Source organism: Sipha flava, unplaced genomic scaffold (genome assembly GCF_003268045.1).
Source record: "Sipha flava isolate LNK unplaced genomic scaffold, YSA_version1 192_pilon_pilon, whole genome shotgun sequence".
NCBI lineage: Eukaryota > Metazoa > Arthropoda > Insecta > Hemiptera > Aphididae > Sipha > Sipha flava.
The window spans coordinates 331,322-352,155 of NW_020272724.1; the positions used below are offsets into that span (position 1 = coordinate 331,322).

The 20,834-nt window shown below is 33.1% G+C and overlaps 1 protein-coding gene across 1 annotated transcript; it reads right to left on the reverse strand.

Annotated features, from left to right (window-relative positions):
* Nucleotides 1-490: 490 nt before the first annotated feature.
* On the reverse strand, nucleotides 491-20,570 carry LOC112681585. Its single transcript, XM_025551830.1, has 11 exons — nucleotides 20,227-20,570; nucleotides 18,438-18,546; nucleotides 18,140-18,331; nucleotides 5,014-5,130; nucleotides 4,735-4,878; nucleotides 3,842-4,038; nucleotides 3,703-3,759; nucleotides 2,914-3,079; nucleotides 2,583-2,833; nucleotides 1,076-1,184; nucleotides 491-879 (listed from the first exon to the last, which is right to left on the reverse strand). The coding sequence occupies exons 3-11, from the start codon at nucleotides 18,165-18,167 to the stop codon at nucleotides 812-814; spliced, it is 1,137 nt and encodes a 378-aa protein (XP_025407615.1). The 5' UTR covers nucleotides 18,168-18,331; nucleotides 18,438-18,546; nucleotides 20,227-20,570; the 3' UTR covers nucleotides 491-811.
* Nucleotides 20,571-20,834: the final 264 nt, after the last annotated feature.

Below are 20,834 nucleotides of genomic sequence, written 5' to 3' on the forward strand. Positions count from 1 at the left end.
GTAATGTGATATAACGAGTTATTTCGATTAAAATACATCAAATGACGTTTCACACGTTTCATAATCAATGGGTAGCTACAAGGCCGTATCTGAGGGGGTCCAGGGTGTCGGGATCCCCCCCCCCTCCGAAATTTTTTCAATATTTCACGAACGTTTAAAATATTTATTTCTTTTTAATACCAACATAAATATTGCACCTTAATCATTAACTCCTTTTAATTTTATATCATAATATCATATGAAAATATGATATTAATTTTAATAAAAGAAGATTTAATCTTTTTCTGTCTTATTTTTAACTAAATGTCAAAAGTTGCAATCTAAATTCAATAAAATTACAATATACATGTTTTGGACCCCTACTGAAAAAAATGTCTAGATACGACCTTGGGTGGCTACTTACCTTGATTGTTGTTCCGTGTGATCGGAAAATATCATACCGTCTTAAGTGTAATTATCCGGACAACGTGAAATGGGTAAACTCAAATTAAAAAAAAACAAAACGCTACGTAGGTATATTGTTCTCTAAACACATTACATATTGTTGCGTACAATATCGTACTCCTTACCCTGTGCGATTTGATTTCGAACAATACACGTATCGCGATTGGAAATCTAATAATCATAATAAACGCGAGCAACATAACCAGATTTTGTTCGTGATTCGATATAACATCGTAATATTAATAATAATACTCATCAATATTTCCAAGAAAATATGAATTACTAGTATAATATAAATACGAACAAAATATTATAGACGAGCAAGTACACCTCTGTGATACAGATTCTCTATGTGCGTTTCATTAAATCACATTAGATCGTAGCCTTTAGATCTCTTGAATTTTCTTCTGATGTTCCTTGGTATTATTCTTATATCTGCAAACATTGAAATAATTGTATTTTCTAGAAATCTGTTCGACCAAAACGATTTGATATCATATACAACATTTTTAAATAACTTACATATTTTTTTTAGAAACGATCTCTATAGAAAATCGAAATTAACCCAACCGCTTGTTTAGACAATAATATGGTGTGTAAATAAAATGTAGTTACAATTTTTTTTACGTACTTTTTTCGTTTTCTTCACGACAACAGCACAAACAGGACGCGACGAAAACACCAAAAACGAGGAAGATGACGAGTATCGTCACGTAAAAAATGTACGATGGAACTTCTCTCTAAAACCAAAAAAAATCGTATTAACTACAAAAATTGTGACGATAGAGGCAGACGTAAGATCACTGGTATAACGATCGTTTATAAAAACCAATGACCATCATTATACATCATTATACTAGTACACCAGGACGTCACATTGCGATATTATGATTTTGATGCCATATTACTTTATGTCACTTAAAATATTGATAAAAGTCGTATTGACCATGAGGTGATATTTTTATTATTTTTTTCTTCCTCTCGTTTGGCTTAAATATCCCCGCATATACAGTGTACACATTTCATACACTGCCCGATTTCGTAATTTAAGTACGAGTTTGTTGGTGTTGGAACGGTGTTGAACTATTGAGAAAGACTATCACGAAAGATATAATAAATATTAACAATAATATTTGTTACAATTGACGTGATGTCGACAACGGTCTGTTAACGTTTAAGATTCGAGAATAAACAATTTGGGAATCGTCATAACCACGTTGTTATTAAATGAATTATTAATATTACGTATTCTCCGAGTATTCGATACATTTCGAATCAAATGAATAACAAAATTTCAGATTTCAAAAGTTCGTAAAAATAATATTGTTTTAGCAAAAACTTAAAACTCAACGATTTAACTTAACAAGAATTCTCTGTTTGTTTCAACTCGAGCTTTGCCGTTATTTTCACTGATGAATGTTTCTATTCGCGCGTTTTCTTTGTTCGTACACATTTTACCCGTGTATGTTTTACGAACAAACGTAACGGTGGCAATCACTCACCCACAGCCAGACTTTGATTTACGCAAGTGCAGATGGATCACTTGCATTTGGCCCCCATTTTCTGCACCCCCCTCCCCCCCTTCCCGGTCAACGTAAGTTGTATAAAATTGTATTTTTAAATTAATACCAACACTGTCAATGTTCAGAGTTCAGTATATTTTTATCATTAAATTGTCAGTTGAATTTTGGTTATTTTTGTCATTCTACATCCCAGTTCTAATCAGTTACCATCAAAAAATATTAAAATAATAATAATAGAAAATTGTTTGAACATTGAAAATATTTGATACCTAATAATTATTTATAGATTTATTCGAGCCCAATATTTACAGATTTACTCGTCTTTGGTGAAGCTATGAGTATTTTGTTCACACAATTACCATTTTTAGAACCACTGGTTATATATTTCATTCGATTTTGAAATTTTATAAGATTTGAGATAGTTATTTAACACTTTTAACATATATTTTTTTTATTATAAACATTCCCCCCCTCTATGTAGATTTTTTTGACTTGGGGGGGGAGCCCAAAAAAAATTGTGCACGTGGCCCTAATTTTATTAAATCAGGATCTGCTCACAGCTCGTCTTATGAACGTATTGCTTAACAAACACAACGAAACATACGAATACAATACCATGTAACATCCGCTGGCGAACGGGTGCGGGCACTTCAGGCACTTATTCGACCCGGCGACCGGCTGGTGAAAACCTTTTGGACACTTCAAGCAGTCAGCCGACACGTTGGCGCTGTAATGGTGAGGTGGACACGCGCCGCAGAACACCTCCCGGATGCCGAATCCCGGCGCACAGGCGACGAAAGTTTTCACCTTGGTACGCCCGCGGTCCGACTCGAAATGAGTGTCGATCAGCGAGAACTTGGACACGACTGCGATGCGAACAGAACGACGTTGGAACACACATTTAATACGTACACGTTATTCGGTACACGGCAGCGTTTTCACTTACTTTCGACCGTCAGCGTTTTGTTCAGGTTCGCGGCCAACACTTTCAGTATTCTAGCCAACGCTTGTTGGTAACACAGCGCGTTCCGGCCTCTCCTGCTGGTTCTGATCCTGTTCAGGAAACCGGCTTTTTCGTTGAACGTTACCAGTAGTTTGATTTCCAGCGTTTTCTGTGCGGCGTGAACAAAAAAAAAAAAAAAAAATAGAACGAAAACAGCGCGTAAAAATAACGTATGACGAACGGCTGGAGGGAAAAAATAAAAAACATGGAACGGAATAGCGCAGTGTTTCTCAACATTTTTCAAACTTCCTAAGAAGCAAAATATTTTTCAACGCCTTTCATTGAAATAAAAATAAAAATATTATACGTGAAATGTTTATAATTGAATAATAAATAATATATACGAGTATGTAAATGTGTATACTCGTATAATAAAAATAAAATATAAAGTGTATGTTTAAATATAATTTTAAAGGATAATTTAAATGTTTTGAAAGGTATTGATCAGTGAGATGGTTATGCTTAGTGACGCAAAGCCAATTTTTTCACGTTTTGTTCAAAGTTTGTGAAATGAAGGCGTAAGTGTCTCCTCTTTTGACGATGTCGAGTCGATTAATTTCTTTCGTTATTAGATAATGACTCACTGCCTTTGGCAGATATACTCGTATGTCTTCATAATCACGAATTTATTTTAGAAATCGATAAACGGGATACAATTACAGATAAATCTTGGTGCGTTGCTTTGAACGGAAAAAATGTTCATCACCCCCTTATCGCCCAAAAATAGCTTACCGCCCCTCGGTACTCCTTCATCACCCACCGGGGGGATATCGTCCCCGTGGAAAAGCACTGGAATAGCGAAACACGATCAGTAAAGCTGTGCTGCACGAGTGTGTCGTTCGAAAATACCGTGTGGGGGTGCAAACGTCACCTGGTCTTCGGCGCATTTCGGCGGTTCGATGACGATGTTGCACGCGTAACGGGTCGAGCCCTCGGGACACAGTTCCGCGCGCACAAAGTTGGGCAGCTGCTTTCGCACGGGCTCGACGTTTTCGCGTGTGCACACGCTGCTGCTGCTGGTCTTGTAAACCGCGGTGCCACGGATCTCGTAGACGGGGTTGCTGACGGCTAGATGGGGGCGTACACAATAAAATATACATACGACGTTCACTCGCGCGGGAGAAGTCTCGATTTCCGTGAACGAAATACACACGATGCCGCCGATACATTCGCCGTACGGGCAGTGCTCGATTTAGCAAAATTAAAGAAAGGGGACTCTGCTTAAAAAAAAATCGCGTCCCCAAAACTTGTTAAGCGTTAAAATTATAACGTAATAATAATAGGGGGACGCTAACATTTCTCAAAATTAGAAGGGGTATTCAGTCCCCCTGTGCCCCCCTCAAGTCAAGCACCACGTACGGGGGTTAATCAGACCCCCCAGACACGATCTGATGCAAATTCGTTCAAAACAAGAAACGGCATTTTAAAAACAAGTAGAACCACGTTCACCGTACAATCCAAACACGAATATTGAAATCTTGATTCATGTTTTGCTATGAAATTATTAACACTACGATTATCGATATAGTTTTCAACTTATAAGATGAATTTTACGAGTATTCAGTGTAGTCCGACCAACTATATTGCAGGGATATCCATCGGATAACTCTATCGGCGGACATTCGCTATCGTTTGACGGATACCACATGGTCGCGTTACAATAGGTACAAAATAATATATTCAGTTGTAAAATTCAGAAAAAGCAATAAAGAGCGTGTACACTGTGAACACTGTAAATAATGTGTACAAAACAATCGTGCTTACCTATAACGTAATGCCTGTAAGAATTATTGGTTTTGGCATTTTTTGCGTCATCCGTTTCTGGTGTGCAAGTGTAGTTTTTGCTATCAGCCGGTTCCAAGCCCAAAATCGACAGGTTAATCGTATTGTTTCCAATGATCGTGGAATCTATAAACGAAAATCACTTTGACATGACGTGTCTACGACAGCTAGTGCCGGATTACCCATTAGGCGGAGTAGACGCCCGCCTTAGAGCCTCACTCATTTAAGGGGCGACTGTTCAAATAATTCAAAATGTCTTACTGGTTTTGTGCTTGCCGGTTTCAAAATCCCATTTGTAAGCTTTTACGTCCGTACCATTGGTCAAACACCGTAGTTTCACGTCGCTTCCCAACAATTCATAGTGAATGGTGAAGTGATCTGGAGATAAAAAACGTTATTGACAAAATCGACAGGTTAATCGTATTGTTTCCAATGATCGTGGAAAGATAGAGTGGATGGAAGCTTGGTTGTGAGATGGGATGGTCTTAAAGGCCCAATAAACCCAAAAAAAAAAAAAAAATTTGACAAATCACAACAAGATTTTTTTTTCACAATGAATTTTGTTTTCACATTAGTTCAAAATAATTGTACACCATCGAGTGAACGGTTGCATAACAGCTACACCATAATGTATATGTATGTTTATGTGGTGGAATAATATAAAGCATACAATAATTATACACTGTACTAGTGAATTAATATGTTATTATTGGAAAGTATTTTTTTAAGGTTTCAAAAATTGTAAGCTAGATATATTAAAATATAATTAAAATTACGAATATTAAATTCGTGTTAAAAATAACATTAACTTTAGTAGTAATATATCAACTCATCAATTATAAGAAACTAAAGTAAAATGTTATACTTGATAATTTCAAAACCGGACAACCTCAACTATATCTGTACAGTGGCACCGAACCAAATTTTAAACAGTCTGGTTAATAACCGCCCATTTTACAACTTACAACCCACTCCATTCAACAACATATTTTAAAGGGTTAAGAGCTCAACCCCTCTCCAAAAATGCTTAACCTATTTTAGTATTTATAATAGCATTTGCGTTTCAAATAGTAATTATTAAATGGGTAGTATTATTATTTATAGCTAATTGAGTTAATTCATTTATTACTTGTATAGTAATCCACCATGGCAACCCTTAAAGCAGTAAAAATATGGTCCGGTCATAACCAGATTTTAACCCCGAGTTCGGCGCCACAGGTACAGTATACACTATAGAGAAGAAATCGATTTTACCGATTTTATGATTTTAGCATTTATTCATACTATTTCAGTACTTTTTCGATGGATTTAGGATAACACCCACTGTCCAATAATTTGTCCTAGCAATGTTACCAGGTGGTTTCAATAAAACATGGAACATCGCAATTTTTGTTAATTTTGCGTTAAAGTAACGCCTATGAGACTGTTAATGTTCCGCATGGCTGTCTTTCAATTAACGTCCTTTAAACATCACTCTAAAACATCCATTCATCGATCAATCGTAACATTATAGTATATTATCAAAAAAAAAGACAAAAATTATATAACCCTAGAGAGAGACCTACGGGTGTGATTCGAACTTTGTACCATGTAAATCTATTGACCTATATGGACCGAACCCTAACAACCTACCTACTTACTAACGTTACAAAGCGAAGTAAAATGAATGTTTATATACAATAAAATCAGAAATTCAATAATTTTAAAATGTATAAATAATAGCATTAATTATAAATACTTATATTTACAATTAATATTTATAAATCATTAGCAATAATAATAGCAATTATTTTAATATTTATTTTAAATACCTTCTTTATAAAATTTAATAATTTATCCTACCAAATTTTAAAGACTTGAATAATATGATTTTTGTTTAAAAAAGCTGATATTATCTAATTGGCCATGAGTAGTTTCAAAAATAGGAAAGTGATTGAAAATTTATTGAACTGTGAACGTTATACGTAAAAAATTGTGAACCATATAAAAAACTATAATCAGTAACAAATTTTTTAAGAAACTGTGATGCTTTATCATTATATTTTTGACAAGTTTCATGACACAATAAAATTCAAATTAATTCATACAACATTACAAAATTAAGTATTTTTAAATAACCTAATTTAGTATATTTGGATGACAAATTCGTGGAATCTTATCTCCTTTTTCATTATTATAAACACAGATAATGCCGACGCTCGTGGCGGCTATAACATACGAGTAGTTGAGTGTTAAAAAATATCGTTATTTTATAACAAGTATTGTGCCTATCACAAATGTTTCAAATATAACTTAAACCCGATATTGCTTGGATGTTGGAAACATTAAATGTTAAGTGGGCACCTGTTGTCGGTCGCTTAATAATAATTGACCGGGACATTCATAATGTCATTGAAACCATTGACCCATCGTCCGTGTAACACGAACAGTAGTTGTGAAAATAAATGCTTAGAAATGAAATTCGTAAAATTATCAACGGTGTAAGACGGTAGTGTAGGAAAAATAAACGGTCTTTTCTGGGTCGTGGTCAAAGGGCTCGTTGACCGAAAAAGTGTGCAACAACATCTTATCCGTATTTTGATGGAAAACCAATAGAACGATCTGCGTTCACACGTCTTGAGCGCGTTTTGGGAGGGAGGGGGCTGTTATATTATTTTTCTTTTAATCCGAAGCACGTGAATGACAAAGAGTAAAGGTGTCGCAAGGGCCACCCCTTTCGTGAGCGCACGGCCGAAACCAAACGGAACGATGAACGTTCGCGTCGCGCGCACTATTACCGTCCGCGGGCACGTCGAGCCGATAGCCGATCACTTCGACCGGTTCAACTTCGGCGCGCGCGGCGACAGCTCCTCGCGCCAGACTACCATCGTCTTCACTGGGCGGACGCGATTCGTCGGGCCGTGGCCGGTTCGCGTCGGCCGCGGGACGCACCACGAAAGCCGTGGGCACCGCTTTGTATGACTGGCAGTCGAACGCTCTCGCGGCCACCGGGTCGTTACCGGCCACCGCATCGTCCAACCTTTGCGCAATCCAGTCCAGGTAGTCGACCGTGTGGCACACGCACGGCCGCCGCTCGTCGCCCGTGGCCGTCGTGCACTCGTCCTCGGTGCCGAATACGATGCGGTCCGGTCCGGCAGTCGTGGCCGTCTCACCACCGCCGCCGCCGTTGTCGTCGGTCGCGTTAACACGACCGCCGGCTGCCACGTCTTCGGCGTCCACCGGACGGTCGGTCACGCGGTCTCGTGGGTGCTTGCGGTTCCGCCGGCACACGCCGAACAGGCCTCGGATCAGTTCGGACCGCCGCGGGTGGACGGCTGCGGCCGATTCGCCGCCGCCCGGAGCGCTCGCCGTCCACGTCGTACCATCACCGCCGGCAACGTCCTCTGAGCGCGTCGGGTCCGCCGTAGCTAACCAGCACAGCGCCGAGATCGTCAGCACGGGCACACGCATCGCCACGGCGTGATCGCGTCACGAACTGTTTTGATTTTCGATCGATGGTCGAGAGTCGAGAGAGAGAGATAGAGAGAGAGAGAGAGATAGAGAGGACAGAAATCGTTCGGTGCGAAATAAATACCGCGATACGATTCGGGTGCGATTGCCTTGGCAATTCAGTCAACACAACAATAACGTGCTGCCGCACAGATTGTAACCATCGTCCGTAGTCACGCGCGTAGGAATTACATTTTTTTTCTTTTGAATTTTCAAACTTTTCCGATGCAGAGAGCAAATAATTTAATTTAGATCAGACGGTGTCGAAAACACAAAAATTAAATCTCAACACCCAATATGATTATTATAAAACATTGATTTACATATTTTGCGGTTGATTTGTGTTGAGGAAAAGGTTAGTACTTGTCTTACGCGGTCTATCACACACTAGTTGTCTACCACGTATGTTTCTATATACGTCGTTTGCGATCTACCGCAATAATCGTGACTGTTATCGTCAGTGTTGCTATATCAAAATTATTGAAATCCTGTGGTAATTTTTAAAAATCCTCGGTTTTACTGATGACTCTACCAGTAAATCCTCAGAATTCCTGCAACCTTTTTTTTATCACGTCATAAGCAAATTAAAAAAATATATTAATTAAAATTTGGTGATAACTGATAAGTCATAGGTAATCATGCCGATTCTATGGTATGATTCTGTAGTGATACGGTATTATTATGACCATATTTAACTTAAAATGAAAAAATATGTTCCCTCATTTGATTTTAAAATAAAAGAGTATGTTTTATTTTATTTAACTACAATATTATATTAATATAAGTATTAAGCAAGGCTGGGCAAGTCAATTTACTTTTTTATTCAGTTAGATAAAAAAAAAATATTTATTAAATAATTTAACTATTAAATAAGTAGTATAGTATTTAGTAATAATGGTATCTTATCTTTATTTCGATAATATCAAGTCTGTTGGTATTCAATACAATACAAAAATAATTTGTGAAATGTGACTGAGTTTGACAGTTATAATCTGTTCTTCAGTCACACCGTGAATTTTAAGTTATCGTGTTCTGTTATTTTTCTGTAAATATGCCGAAAATTAAGCCAAAAATTTCCACTGTTTTAAAAAAATACGTATTAGAATTTGGCAGAATGTGAATCCGTACTTTTCTGTAAATTGTGCGAAACAAAAATAAATGCTGAACGGAGATACACAGTTACACACCATATTGAAATTGCAAAGCTTCGACGGGCGGTTAATCGACAAAATACCACCAAAACGTCTATATCGCAACTTCAGGTAACAACATTTACAAAAAAATCATCATTTCTAAAGACTTGTGTAAGACCATGTTATACGCCAATATTACATTACATAAAATCAATAACCCAGAATTTCGTTTATTTTTGGAAACGTATACGAATAGAGACATTCCAAATTAATCTACGTTACGCAAAAATTACGTAAATGAAGTGTACTCCGATACTTTAAATAAAATAAGAGACAATATACAGGAAAATAAAATTTGAGTCTCCAATTAATAATTTATTAATTATTATTATAAATTATTATTAAATGTAAAAAATATTTTTTTGGTAGAATTAAAATAAAACGTCTATAAATTGTAACGAAACGTTATTACTTTTTAGCGCAATTTTTAATATTTTAATTGCAATTTTCGGTATTTTTTAGTGCAATACTGCAATCAATTTTACTAGTTTTTTACTACTATAACATCCGTGCCCTAGTAATAACTAATAAGTATAGCTATGAATATAGATGCATATATTATGTACTTTGGGAGGTTAAAAAAGTAAAGAATTTCATGTAGTTTTTAAAAAAAAAATCTAGTATATGTATTACTGATAAAATAATTATATAAAATTTAATACTGTATCAATTGAAATGGTCATATTAAAATGTAAGACAAATATGACATATTGTTACTATATTATTTTGTATTACTACTTATTTAATATTACATAATAGTTTTTATCTATAAAAATAAATACAAAAATCTAAAAATATATTACTTAAAAAACTTTTTAATCGACAGTTGAATACACTGTAAATATCAAGACGGTAATCAATCGTATCTTAAAATACTATTTATTCTATTCGAATTTCTCCTCTTTTTCCCCACAATGGTTTTTCAAAGTTAAAAATTGCGTGTTCGTGGTTCTGACATTTTGTGTGTTTGAAAAGCCGTCGAGATCGACCGAGGGACGTCACAGCTGAACGGAACAATCGATTTTCGCGTTAGATCTGTATTGATCTTGTCGTCGGCAAAAATATCAGTGCCCGGTGACAACAATGCGTCATCAAAACTTTATTGTTATCATGGAACAATAGAATTATCATTGTTATTAATGACGGTCTGTTTAAATCATCACCATGGTTGCTGTTAAACTTAATGACGATAATATCTATGCTTGTCACCACTGCACTTAATAAAATATGTTCCGTCGTCTGTGATATTTACCGTAACAAGCGAATACAGTTCGTGTATTGTCGAGGTGAAAATTGACTGACTGTTCATTTTCTTTTTAACATATGTATATGCTTTTGGCCTGGATAAAACATTTTTTCCCGACCAATTTCACGATCTCGCACTTCACAATATCATGTAAATTAATGATAATGGTAATAACAGTAGAGGTGATAAATTAAATACTTTTCAGAAGTTATAATTGGCTATCTGAAATATTCACTTGCTCGTATGACCGTATTTTTTACAAATTATAAAAATCTATTTGCTTAAAAGTGTCCACCAAAAACGTATGATTCAATGTTAGGAAAAAATCGTTCATCAGTAAAATAAATAAAAAGAAACATTTAAATTTTGCGAAGGCACACAATAATAAGGGAAATGATTTTTGGAAATTTGTATTATTCAGTGATGAAAGCAAGTTTAATATTTTTGGTTCTGATGGGCGAGTTATGGTGTGTAGAAAATTTAATAAGCAGATGGATTGCAAAAATTTGTGCCCAACAGTAAAACATGGAGATGGTAAAGTATTAGTTTGGGGCTATATGAGCGCTACTGGTGTTGGTAATTTGGTATTTATCGATGGAATTATGGATCAACATATATATTTGAACATTTTGAGAAATAATTTACATACCAGTGCTGAAAAACTATAGTGAATTGCCAATGTTTATAAACATTTATATTATTAACATATATTCATTTAATTTTCAATAATATAACTACCCAAAACATACCGCAAAAAAATTAAAGAATGGTTATTATACCGAGTGCTAAAGCAACTTAATACACCTCCACAATCAACAAACATGAACCCGATAGAACACTTATAAAATAAAATAGGTAGACATCTAAAAAATTATCGAACTCAAACAAAAATCAATTGAAAAATGCAATACATGAAATTTGGAACAGTATTGATTCTACTGTTACAATAAAATTAGTTGAATCAATGGAAAGTGAATGCACGAAGTAATTACAGCTAAAGAAGAACAAACTGACCATTAATTATAATGAAGTGATAATAATTATTATAATAAAGCATAAGGTATAAGTATAAAGTTAAAAATATTTATGTTATGTTGTACGGAAACTTTTTTGTTATTATTTTTCTACATTTATTTATAAATATACATGTGAGTAATAATAAAGTAATTAATATAAATACTTTATTTTTCTAAAAACATAATTTTTATGTGTATCCTAATAAATGTTTGTTAAAAATATAAAAATATTCAAATTTTTAATTATTATTATATGTAATGGAAAAAATTTAACATCAGAGTACGGAGACTTTTTTGACCCTCTGTAAAGGTGTTTTTTCATTTAGTTGATATTTGTTTATGGAATTCGAATTATTTATATAACTTACAAATTTCGAAAAATCACCATTTGGAATTTAGAAGAAATATTATTAGTTATTTACTTATTATTCCATTAAATCAAAGGGCTAATTTGACGTCATTCAATCAAAGAGCACTATTACACAACATCCAAAAAGTTCAAACCAGAAAAAGATGTAGAGTATGCCAAGCTAATAAAAAAAGGGCTGCAAATTTATTCATATGTGATACATGTAAAGATCTGAAAATAAACCAATTGGGTAATGTGCTGACCCTTGCTTCAAAATCTATCATGAAAAATAATATTGTTAATTTCGTTGATTTTTATCATTTTTATTGTAAAAATGAAAAAAGTTTTTTATTTTTATTAATGTATATATTTTTTAAATGTTTGATTGAAACATATACTACCTATTTAATTTAAAGTGACACTGTCTCTAGTCTAAATTTTAACCAAATATGTAACATTTAGGAACTAATGACAAGTGAGTCATTGAAACTGAAAAGTTTGTTCATTTTTTTTTATTTAAAAGTTTATAACCAAAAGACTGTTTTATTTAATTGTTATTAATATTTAGAAAATAAAAATGTTGATTTTTTGTTATCAGATTAAAATATATCACAAAAAAATATTATTTTTTATACTTGTATTATGATATTTCTTATGTCAATAATAGTTGACCAGTGGGTTTTCTTTTGTGGGATTCCTTAAAAAAAAACCAGTGTCAACATAAATTGACATGAAAGTTTAAAGTTAAAAGTTTTAAATTAAACCAAATTTTATAATATTATGTGCGAAAAAAATATTTTTACATCACAATTTAATAATTTTTCCTCTTTCCTCCTCCGGTTTATGTGAAGAATTTAAATTTTGATAGGTGGTCGTGAACGTGTTAACGGACGATAACGCGAATCGTATCCATTCGCTTTGTATAACGATTATAGCATTTGTCGGATTAACCTATTACTATTCGGTTACGGATCTCTTGCACTGTAACGGGAATGGCTGCTGCTCCGATAAGCTACTGGCTCGTGCCTCTAAACTTCGTCCAAAAGCGTCCCAACGGTAGTAACGATTGTACTGCGCCCCGAACGAATCACATGCGGCATCTCATCGATTTCGCGTGACATTCCCGTCGCGATCCGAAACATTTGCGCCCGTTTATCGCGTTGCAATAACGTTCACGACGACGACTACGAATGCGAATGCTTTAGCCAGCCAGTGGACGGGGGTGCGGAATATAAAAGAAAAAAATGAAAACGAATATATTATTGTACACTACGCTCGAGCACCGTTGTGCAGACGTGTTATTTTCAGATATGTTTGTGTTTGCACAGTAAAGCCGCACCATACACTAGACCCGAACCGGCCGAACCGAATAAAATCAAAATTCCGATTTTATATGTGAATACATACATTTGTACTGAACCGATAGCCCGAATCGAAATTCGAGTCAGTTCAGATTTCAACCGTTCAAATATGATTGAATTTTTCGGCCAAAAATTAGTGGTACTATTCTATATATAGGTAGATGCTCTTGATATATCCATACGAAAGTAGTTATAAAATTTGAATGGGTAATTTTTTAAAACAGTGTACATATTTTGAAATTCACCGCTATCATCCGTTGTTGCCAAAGTTTATGCACTCAATATCTTTTCCGCGATTTAAAGATGGGGCTCTATAATAAAAATGAATCCCATTCATCATCTGAAGAACTATTATATTCCATATTTTTTTATTTTTATAAAATATTACTAGTAAGTACAACTGCACACCATGCACTGCATTCGTCAACTGTCGAAAATGGTCGTAAAAAATACAATATGTGGTTTATTGTAGTTATTATCAAGAGTCACGACACAATACGATTATTTAATCATCTATTTAGCTATTAATTTATTTTAGTTCTGTACGAAAATTCGGGAACAATCAATGTAGCTACACCCGAAAAAATTCGGACCGAAAATTCTTCGGTTCAGCCGGTTTGAGTCTAGTGTATGCGCGGCTTAAACCGAAAAATTATATATTTACTGCGATCATACTAAAAACTGCTTGTACGGTCATTGTGAAATAATAAAAATGTATTTAAAATAACGGATTGTTACTCATGCAACTGTGATCAGACAATTATGGATACTAACGGTTTCAAAGACAATACAAATTTACAAGAAAAAGAGTCTGTAACAATAAATGATATAGATAACACTAATTTCAAAGAAATCAAATATATGACTTCTGTATTGAAAATTCAAATGACGAATATAACATCACAGGATTGCGATAACATACAGTTTTGTTCAACAATAAAAAAACGATTATTAGATTTTTGTAAATTGATACCATGTTGGTCAAATGATTCCAATTTTCAAGTATGGAAACTTAATTGAAACTAGCCGTACTTCACAAAGTTTATTCAAGGATTTGAAAACCATTATGTTTAAACGTAAGCTATTACCACTTAGACTTGACGAATTTTTAAAAGTACATATCAACTCCATGCTTGGCTCGTTGAATATTTTAGCACGTAAACAAACAGTTCAATATAAAAAGTCATCATGTAATGAAGAAACAAATAGTACCAGGACTTCAATAGATATAATTAAGAATGACGAAAACAAAGTTTAGCCAACATTTGAATTTGATGGTCTAAAGTTTAGATTCTAAACAAAAACACGTCAAAAGGAAATAAAAATAAAACAATAAGATCAAAATATTTATCAGGAAAAAAAAATCTATGTAGACACATCGAATGATGATTTTCCTGCACTTGAGAATTGGAAAGGATTGGGGTATCAAGTCAGTAATATAAAAAGAAATGGGACGTACCTGGACAAGAATCCAATTAAATTATACTCAAACGATAAGAGGCAATACCAAAAGCAGAAAGATTGGTCTTCTAATAAATGGAAGTATATGAGATCTAAAAAGTATTGAAATCAATAATAAATTGTATAGCGATACAAATACATACACATTTGACAACATAGTTCAAATAATGTATAGCTCATATGTTGATAGTGATATTTATGTCGAAAGGCTTAATACCTAACTGGTTATTAATGCAATTAGATATGACATAAATTCACAAGCCTATAAAAAAGAGAATAAATTTTAAAGACTATTATTTTAGAATAAAAACAATTCAATAAAATGGTAGATGTCCTTATTATAATAGATTCTTCATGTACGGCTCATTGCATGTATCAAAAGTTATTTGATTAATTTCCTTCGTTTACAGAAGTTAAAGAATATTTTTTATTTAGCCATTACCAAAAAAAATCGTATATAACTTTTTAACAGCAAATTTACCGACAGAAAGTACTCACTATATGCGCGATGTTCTGAAAATTACATTTGAAGAGAATAAGAAGTGTATTCTATATGCTTCTTCTGTAAAACCAAAATATATTTCCAGTATCTAATTATTAGTTGAGCCAGTTCAATGAGGACAAAACAAAATTCAGTTTGGTTTATCCATCGTTTTAAAATATGTCCCTACTAAAATAAATCTGTTTGATAAGCAATTCTCCCTTAGGGATCTTATTAATTTCATACAACCACCCAAGTGTATGAATATGGATGCCATTATGTATCATACAACTGTAGAGACACGAACAATTAAGTTTAGAAAAATTAATTAGTCAATTACTTAATAGTTTAAACATATTCAGTATAAATACTAAACAAATACTAACTAAATAAAATTATTTAGTATAAATATTTCTATAAATATTTCCGATCCCAATGGAAAAATAGTTAAAGATAAATTAAAATATGTCTTAGAAAAAAATGAAGGATATAAAACTATTAAAACTTACTCAGAGATTATGACAGGAAATCAATATGATTTGATATGATTTTAATATGTAATTTTAATTTTAACATATTTATCTGCAATTTTGGGCGGAATTCTTTTCACCCAAAAATGACCTTCCTCTTTTTGCCCACGTCCTCTTTTCGACCAAAAATGAAAAAACAGTTTCCTCTTTTCGCCCAAAAATAATTGTATTCTTTTCGCCCATGGTTTCACGTTTTAAATTTTGGAAACCACTTTCTCAAAATTAATAATTTTTAAAAAATCATATTTGATATTCGATAAAATCACGTTTTTGATTGTTATTAATAGAGTCAGTCGAGAAAAGTGTATAAAGGTGCCGACTCTTCTATCGAAATATATAGTTTAAAACACTTTAATAAACGTTATAATTACTTAAAAGTCATAATTAATATGAATATTTGTATTATTTTACAACAACAAAACAAACTATTCATTTAAGTAGTAACCTGATTAAATTACTTATTAGTTATTTTACATCGATAACACTATTTTAAATACTTATTTTTAACACTTATTAAATTATTATTAATAATTATATATTTTTCTATTTTTTTATTTGATTATTATATGATTTTTTTAAAAATTATTAATTTTGAGACAGTGGTTTCCAAAATGTAAAACGTGAAACCATTTGCGAAAAGAATACAATTATTTTTAGGCGAAAAGAGGAAACTGTTTTTTCATTTTAGGTCAAAAAGGTTACAAAATCCATTTATTGTTTTCCCTGTATGCTATTTTCTTCACAAAAAATGAGTAAGGCATTTATTACAGACCCTAAAACCGGATTTAATGATTGAAGAAAACTTAGTCCGAGAATTCCTGACCACGAAAATACATTTGATCATAAATCTAATGTCTTTACATGGAAAAGTTTTGAAAAACGTTTAAGAGAAGGAAAAACAATAGATAAAGAATTACAAAAAGAAATTTTAAATGAAAAAGAAAGGTGGAAACAAATTTTAAAAATTATCCTTGATTGTGTCCGTTTTTGTAGTGTTAATAATTTGGCTCTTAGAGGTTCCAGTAATGATATTACTAAGTCTAACTGTGGCATTTTTTTAAACTTGATTGAACTAATAAGTAGTTACAACCCTATTATTGCGCAACATTTATCAAATTCCAATAAAAGAACTACTTATTTATCTAACAAAGTTCAAAATGAGTTCATTTGCTTACTTGGTGATTCTGTCAGAGAAAAAATAATTTCTAATATCAAAGAAGCTAAATATTATTCTATAATTTTTGATTCAACGCCCGACATTTCACATAAAGAACAAACGACTCAAATTGTTCGTTATGTAGTTGAATCCAATGATAAATATACAATTGAGGAAAGTTTTATCGATTTTATAACTACAACTAAAAAAACAGGCCAAGGGTTAGCTGAAGAAATTTTAAAAAAACTTTCCGAAGATGGATTAGAATTTAAAAATTGTCGCGGTTAAGGTTATGACAATGGTGCCAACATGGCTGGAAAAATTAAAGGTGTCCAATCTCGATTACAGGAAATAAATAAACATGCACAATTTTGTCCTTGTACTGCGCATAGTTTAAATTTGGTTGGAGTCCATGCATCTCGAGTTTCAGTCAGAATGGTAACTTTTTTCGGAACAGTACAAAGTATATTTAATTTTTTTTCTAGTTCGACTGCTTGTTGGAACATAGTATCTCAGTTTTTAAAATGTACATTGAAATCTCATAGTGATACACGTTGGGAATCGAAGTATAATGCTGTACATTCATTACTTACTCAGTTGAAATATGTTATAAAAGCATTACAACACATATCTGAAAATTCGGAATTTGGGGATGGAGTCTCCGGTGCTCAAAGTCTACTTGGTTTAATTAATGTTGAGTTTGTTTATCTTTTGGTTATGTGGGACTCAATTTTAAATCAAGTATATAGAGTTAATATTACCTTGCAAAAATCAAATATTTCTATTTCTAATGCATCAAAAATTGTGATGGGCTTAAAAAATGCTTTGGAAGAAATGCGAAATGAGGGATCAGAAAATATAAATATTTTAGCAAATAATGTATGAAATGAAACTGAAATTTCAACAATATTTAAATCTAAAAGGCCAAAAAAAATTAAGAAAATGAATAGTGAACAATTCTTATTCCCTGTAATCCAGATTGGACACCTTTAATTTTTCCAGCCATGTTGGCACCATTGTCACAAGCATCTGATTCAACATTTACTATACAACAGAAACTTAAATTGGAGTACAACCAAGTTATGGACACTAATTTCACAAATACCTTGGCGTTTTGAAGCATTGTCGAACATTGCTAACGATTTTGAATTTCTTTCTGGGTTCCATCTTAATACGTTGTCGATTGAAGATCTTAAAAAACACGCTGCTGATCTGGTTTTAAAATATAGTTCAGACCTTAATAGTGAATTACTGGATGAAATTGAATGTTTTAAGTATCAAGGAGAAGCGATTATACCTAATTTAAAAATGGCAACTTATTTAGACATATTAAATGGCATAAAAACATATGAACTAAGCTCAGTGTATCCAAATTTAGTTCTCGCTTACAGACTATTACTTACTTTTCCTGTAACTGTTGCATCTGGGGAAAGATCATTCAGTAAACTTAAATTAATCAAAACATATCTCCGTTCAATCATGACTCAAGAAAGATTATCGAATCTTGCTATACTGTCAATAGAAAATAAAATAACACAAACTATCAATTTTGATGATGTTATTGAAAATTTCGCATCGATCAAATCTCGAAAAATAAGTTTATGAAAATCTAGTCAAGTACTTATTATATTTTAAAAACTTAATTGTTATAGTATTTTATTAAGACTATTTACTATAAATCCATTCAAAAGTTTAATAATATTAAATTAAGAATTAAGATAATATACATTTTTAATACTTGTAACCTAAATAAAAATAATTTACTCAGTGATGCGATTTTTTATTTCGATTAACATATTAACTTAAATACTGTTTACTTCAAACATTATCACCTATTTTAATAACATGTTTATACTATTTCATACTTATAAGTTATAACTATTATATTATATATTATACAGATTTGGTGAATTTCTGAGTTCAAATAAAATGTATAATAATTATTAATACTATTGCAACTGTCAATATTATTCACAAAATATATTCAAAAAAGGCTCTCTCCTTGTTTATATATCATCTTTAGATGTGTTTGTACAATTTACATGTCGACAAAAATGTTTAATGTGAAAAATAAGGTAAATCTGACGATTCTATCTCCGGCTCTTCCCTAATGTTTTTACAAGTATAAAAATATTTGGTAGAGGAGGTGGGGATGCTAGAAATTATTCTACGCCCCGGGCACTGATTATGCTAGGCACGGCACTGCGAGCCACCATCCGTCCAGTGTCCGCCCAGAGTACGTCGTGTGCCGTTACTCAACGTTGCTGCTCAGACCTCCACGTCCATCAACCGTGTGCGATACCGAATTATCCTCTCCTCTTCACCCGGGTATTAGTAAGTACTAGGAGTCATTCGACGCGACCATAGGCTACGTTGCTAAGACAGCGTAGCATACTTTGGTTAACACGTTGGTCTTCTTGTAAATCTCCTAGTACGAACGCTAATATCGCGGCATAGTGAGTAATATAAATATATGTCGTGTGAAGATTTGTAAACTCGACAACAAGTATTATTATATATATATATTAATTGTACACTTGATTGTAAAACAATAATAATTGTTATTGTCATTATTATTTATTATTATTATTATTATGATTATGTTTATAAATAAAAGTTAACAAAATAAAAAAGCTATACGGACTTTACGTTTTGTTACATCTTATACTATAAAGCATAAGGGTGCCTTAACAGCTGTATAAAAAGAAAATGTACTATTGGAATAATTGCTGTATGAACACAATATTATATAAATTCAATGAGAAAGAAAGAATGGTTAAATATTATAAATTGAATGTTTCTAATTTATTAATAATTACTGTAATAATAAATTGTACTACGTTGCCTGGTTGGCACAATACACTAAATATATATAATCAAATAAATATAATAAATAATAAAGTATCAAAAAAATAAATTATCTGCGGCACACACGGCACGCAATACAAACAATTCAAATAATGTACGTGGCCCACATGGCGCACGGAAAATAATAAATATAATCAAGTGCTGGCCCTACAGCGGCACAACAATAAATTAATAAATAGAAATATATAAATAAATACAATAAATATAATATGTGCCTGTGGAGGCAATACAAACGCTCGATATAAATAATAATAACCTGCCTACGACGGCTAGGCCCATCAGCCTTTAACACAAATGAAACAAATATGGTCGACCAATACTCACATGAGATGACTGTAATTGGTGGCGGATTTTATACCGACGCGACCGCACCAGAACTATGACGACAATTGCCTTAGACGGCACACTGCAGTGTTTAAAATTATACAAAATAAAAATGTCACAGTCTGGTACGTGCGACAACCGAATCACATTCACCAACGAAGACAGCAACAAACGTAAAAATGTAACAAAACGTGAATTTAACGTAAACTAACAAAAAATGAATTTCGGTGTGCACACCACGAAGACACGGAAACGAGAGAGAGTCGGTGCCGACGACAGTTACCACGAAGGCTTTGGCCGCCGGACACCACAATGAAGATAAAAAGCCTCAGTGCCACCACATAAAACTGAAAAACACTCGAAATTGATAAATCTTGTGGCACTGAGAGCATGACTTTAACTTTTACAAAAACATAACCGACAATTTTTGAAAACGTGGAATAATGACATTTTCATGCGATGATAACAGCGCGATTACGTACCCGGCCGGTCGCACTCGGAGGCTTATCACCGCCGCCGACGATGGCTGCGGATACGCAACGCACCTCTATGCATCGCACGAAAATGGTAACATTCATTACAACAATCACACATAGTCACGATCTTAT

What these genes read in the sequence shown, in the direction of transcription:
- LOC112681585 (XM_025551830.1), bottom strand. Translation starts at nt 18,167, where the DNA reads ATGTTCGACAATGCTTCAAAACGCCAAG. An exon ending in CAAAACGCTGACGGTCGAAA is followed by an intron (nt 2,834 to 2,913) that starts GTAAGTGAAAAC and finishes TTCGCATCGCAG; the next exon opens with TCGTGTCCAAGTTCTCGCTG. An exon ending in TCGTGAAGAAAACGAAAAAA is followed by an intron (nt 880 to 1,075) that starts GTACGTAAAAAA and finishes CAATGTTTGCAG; the next exon opens with ATATAAGAATAATACCAAGG.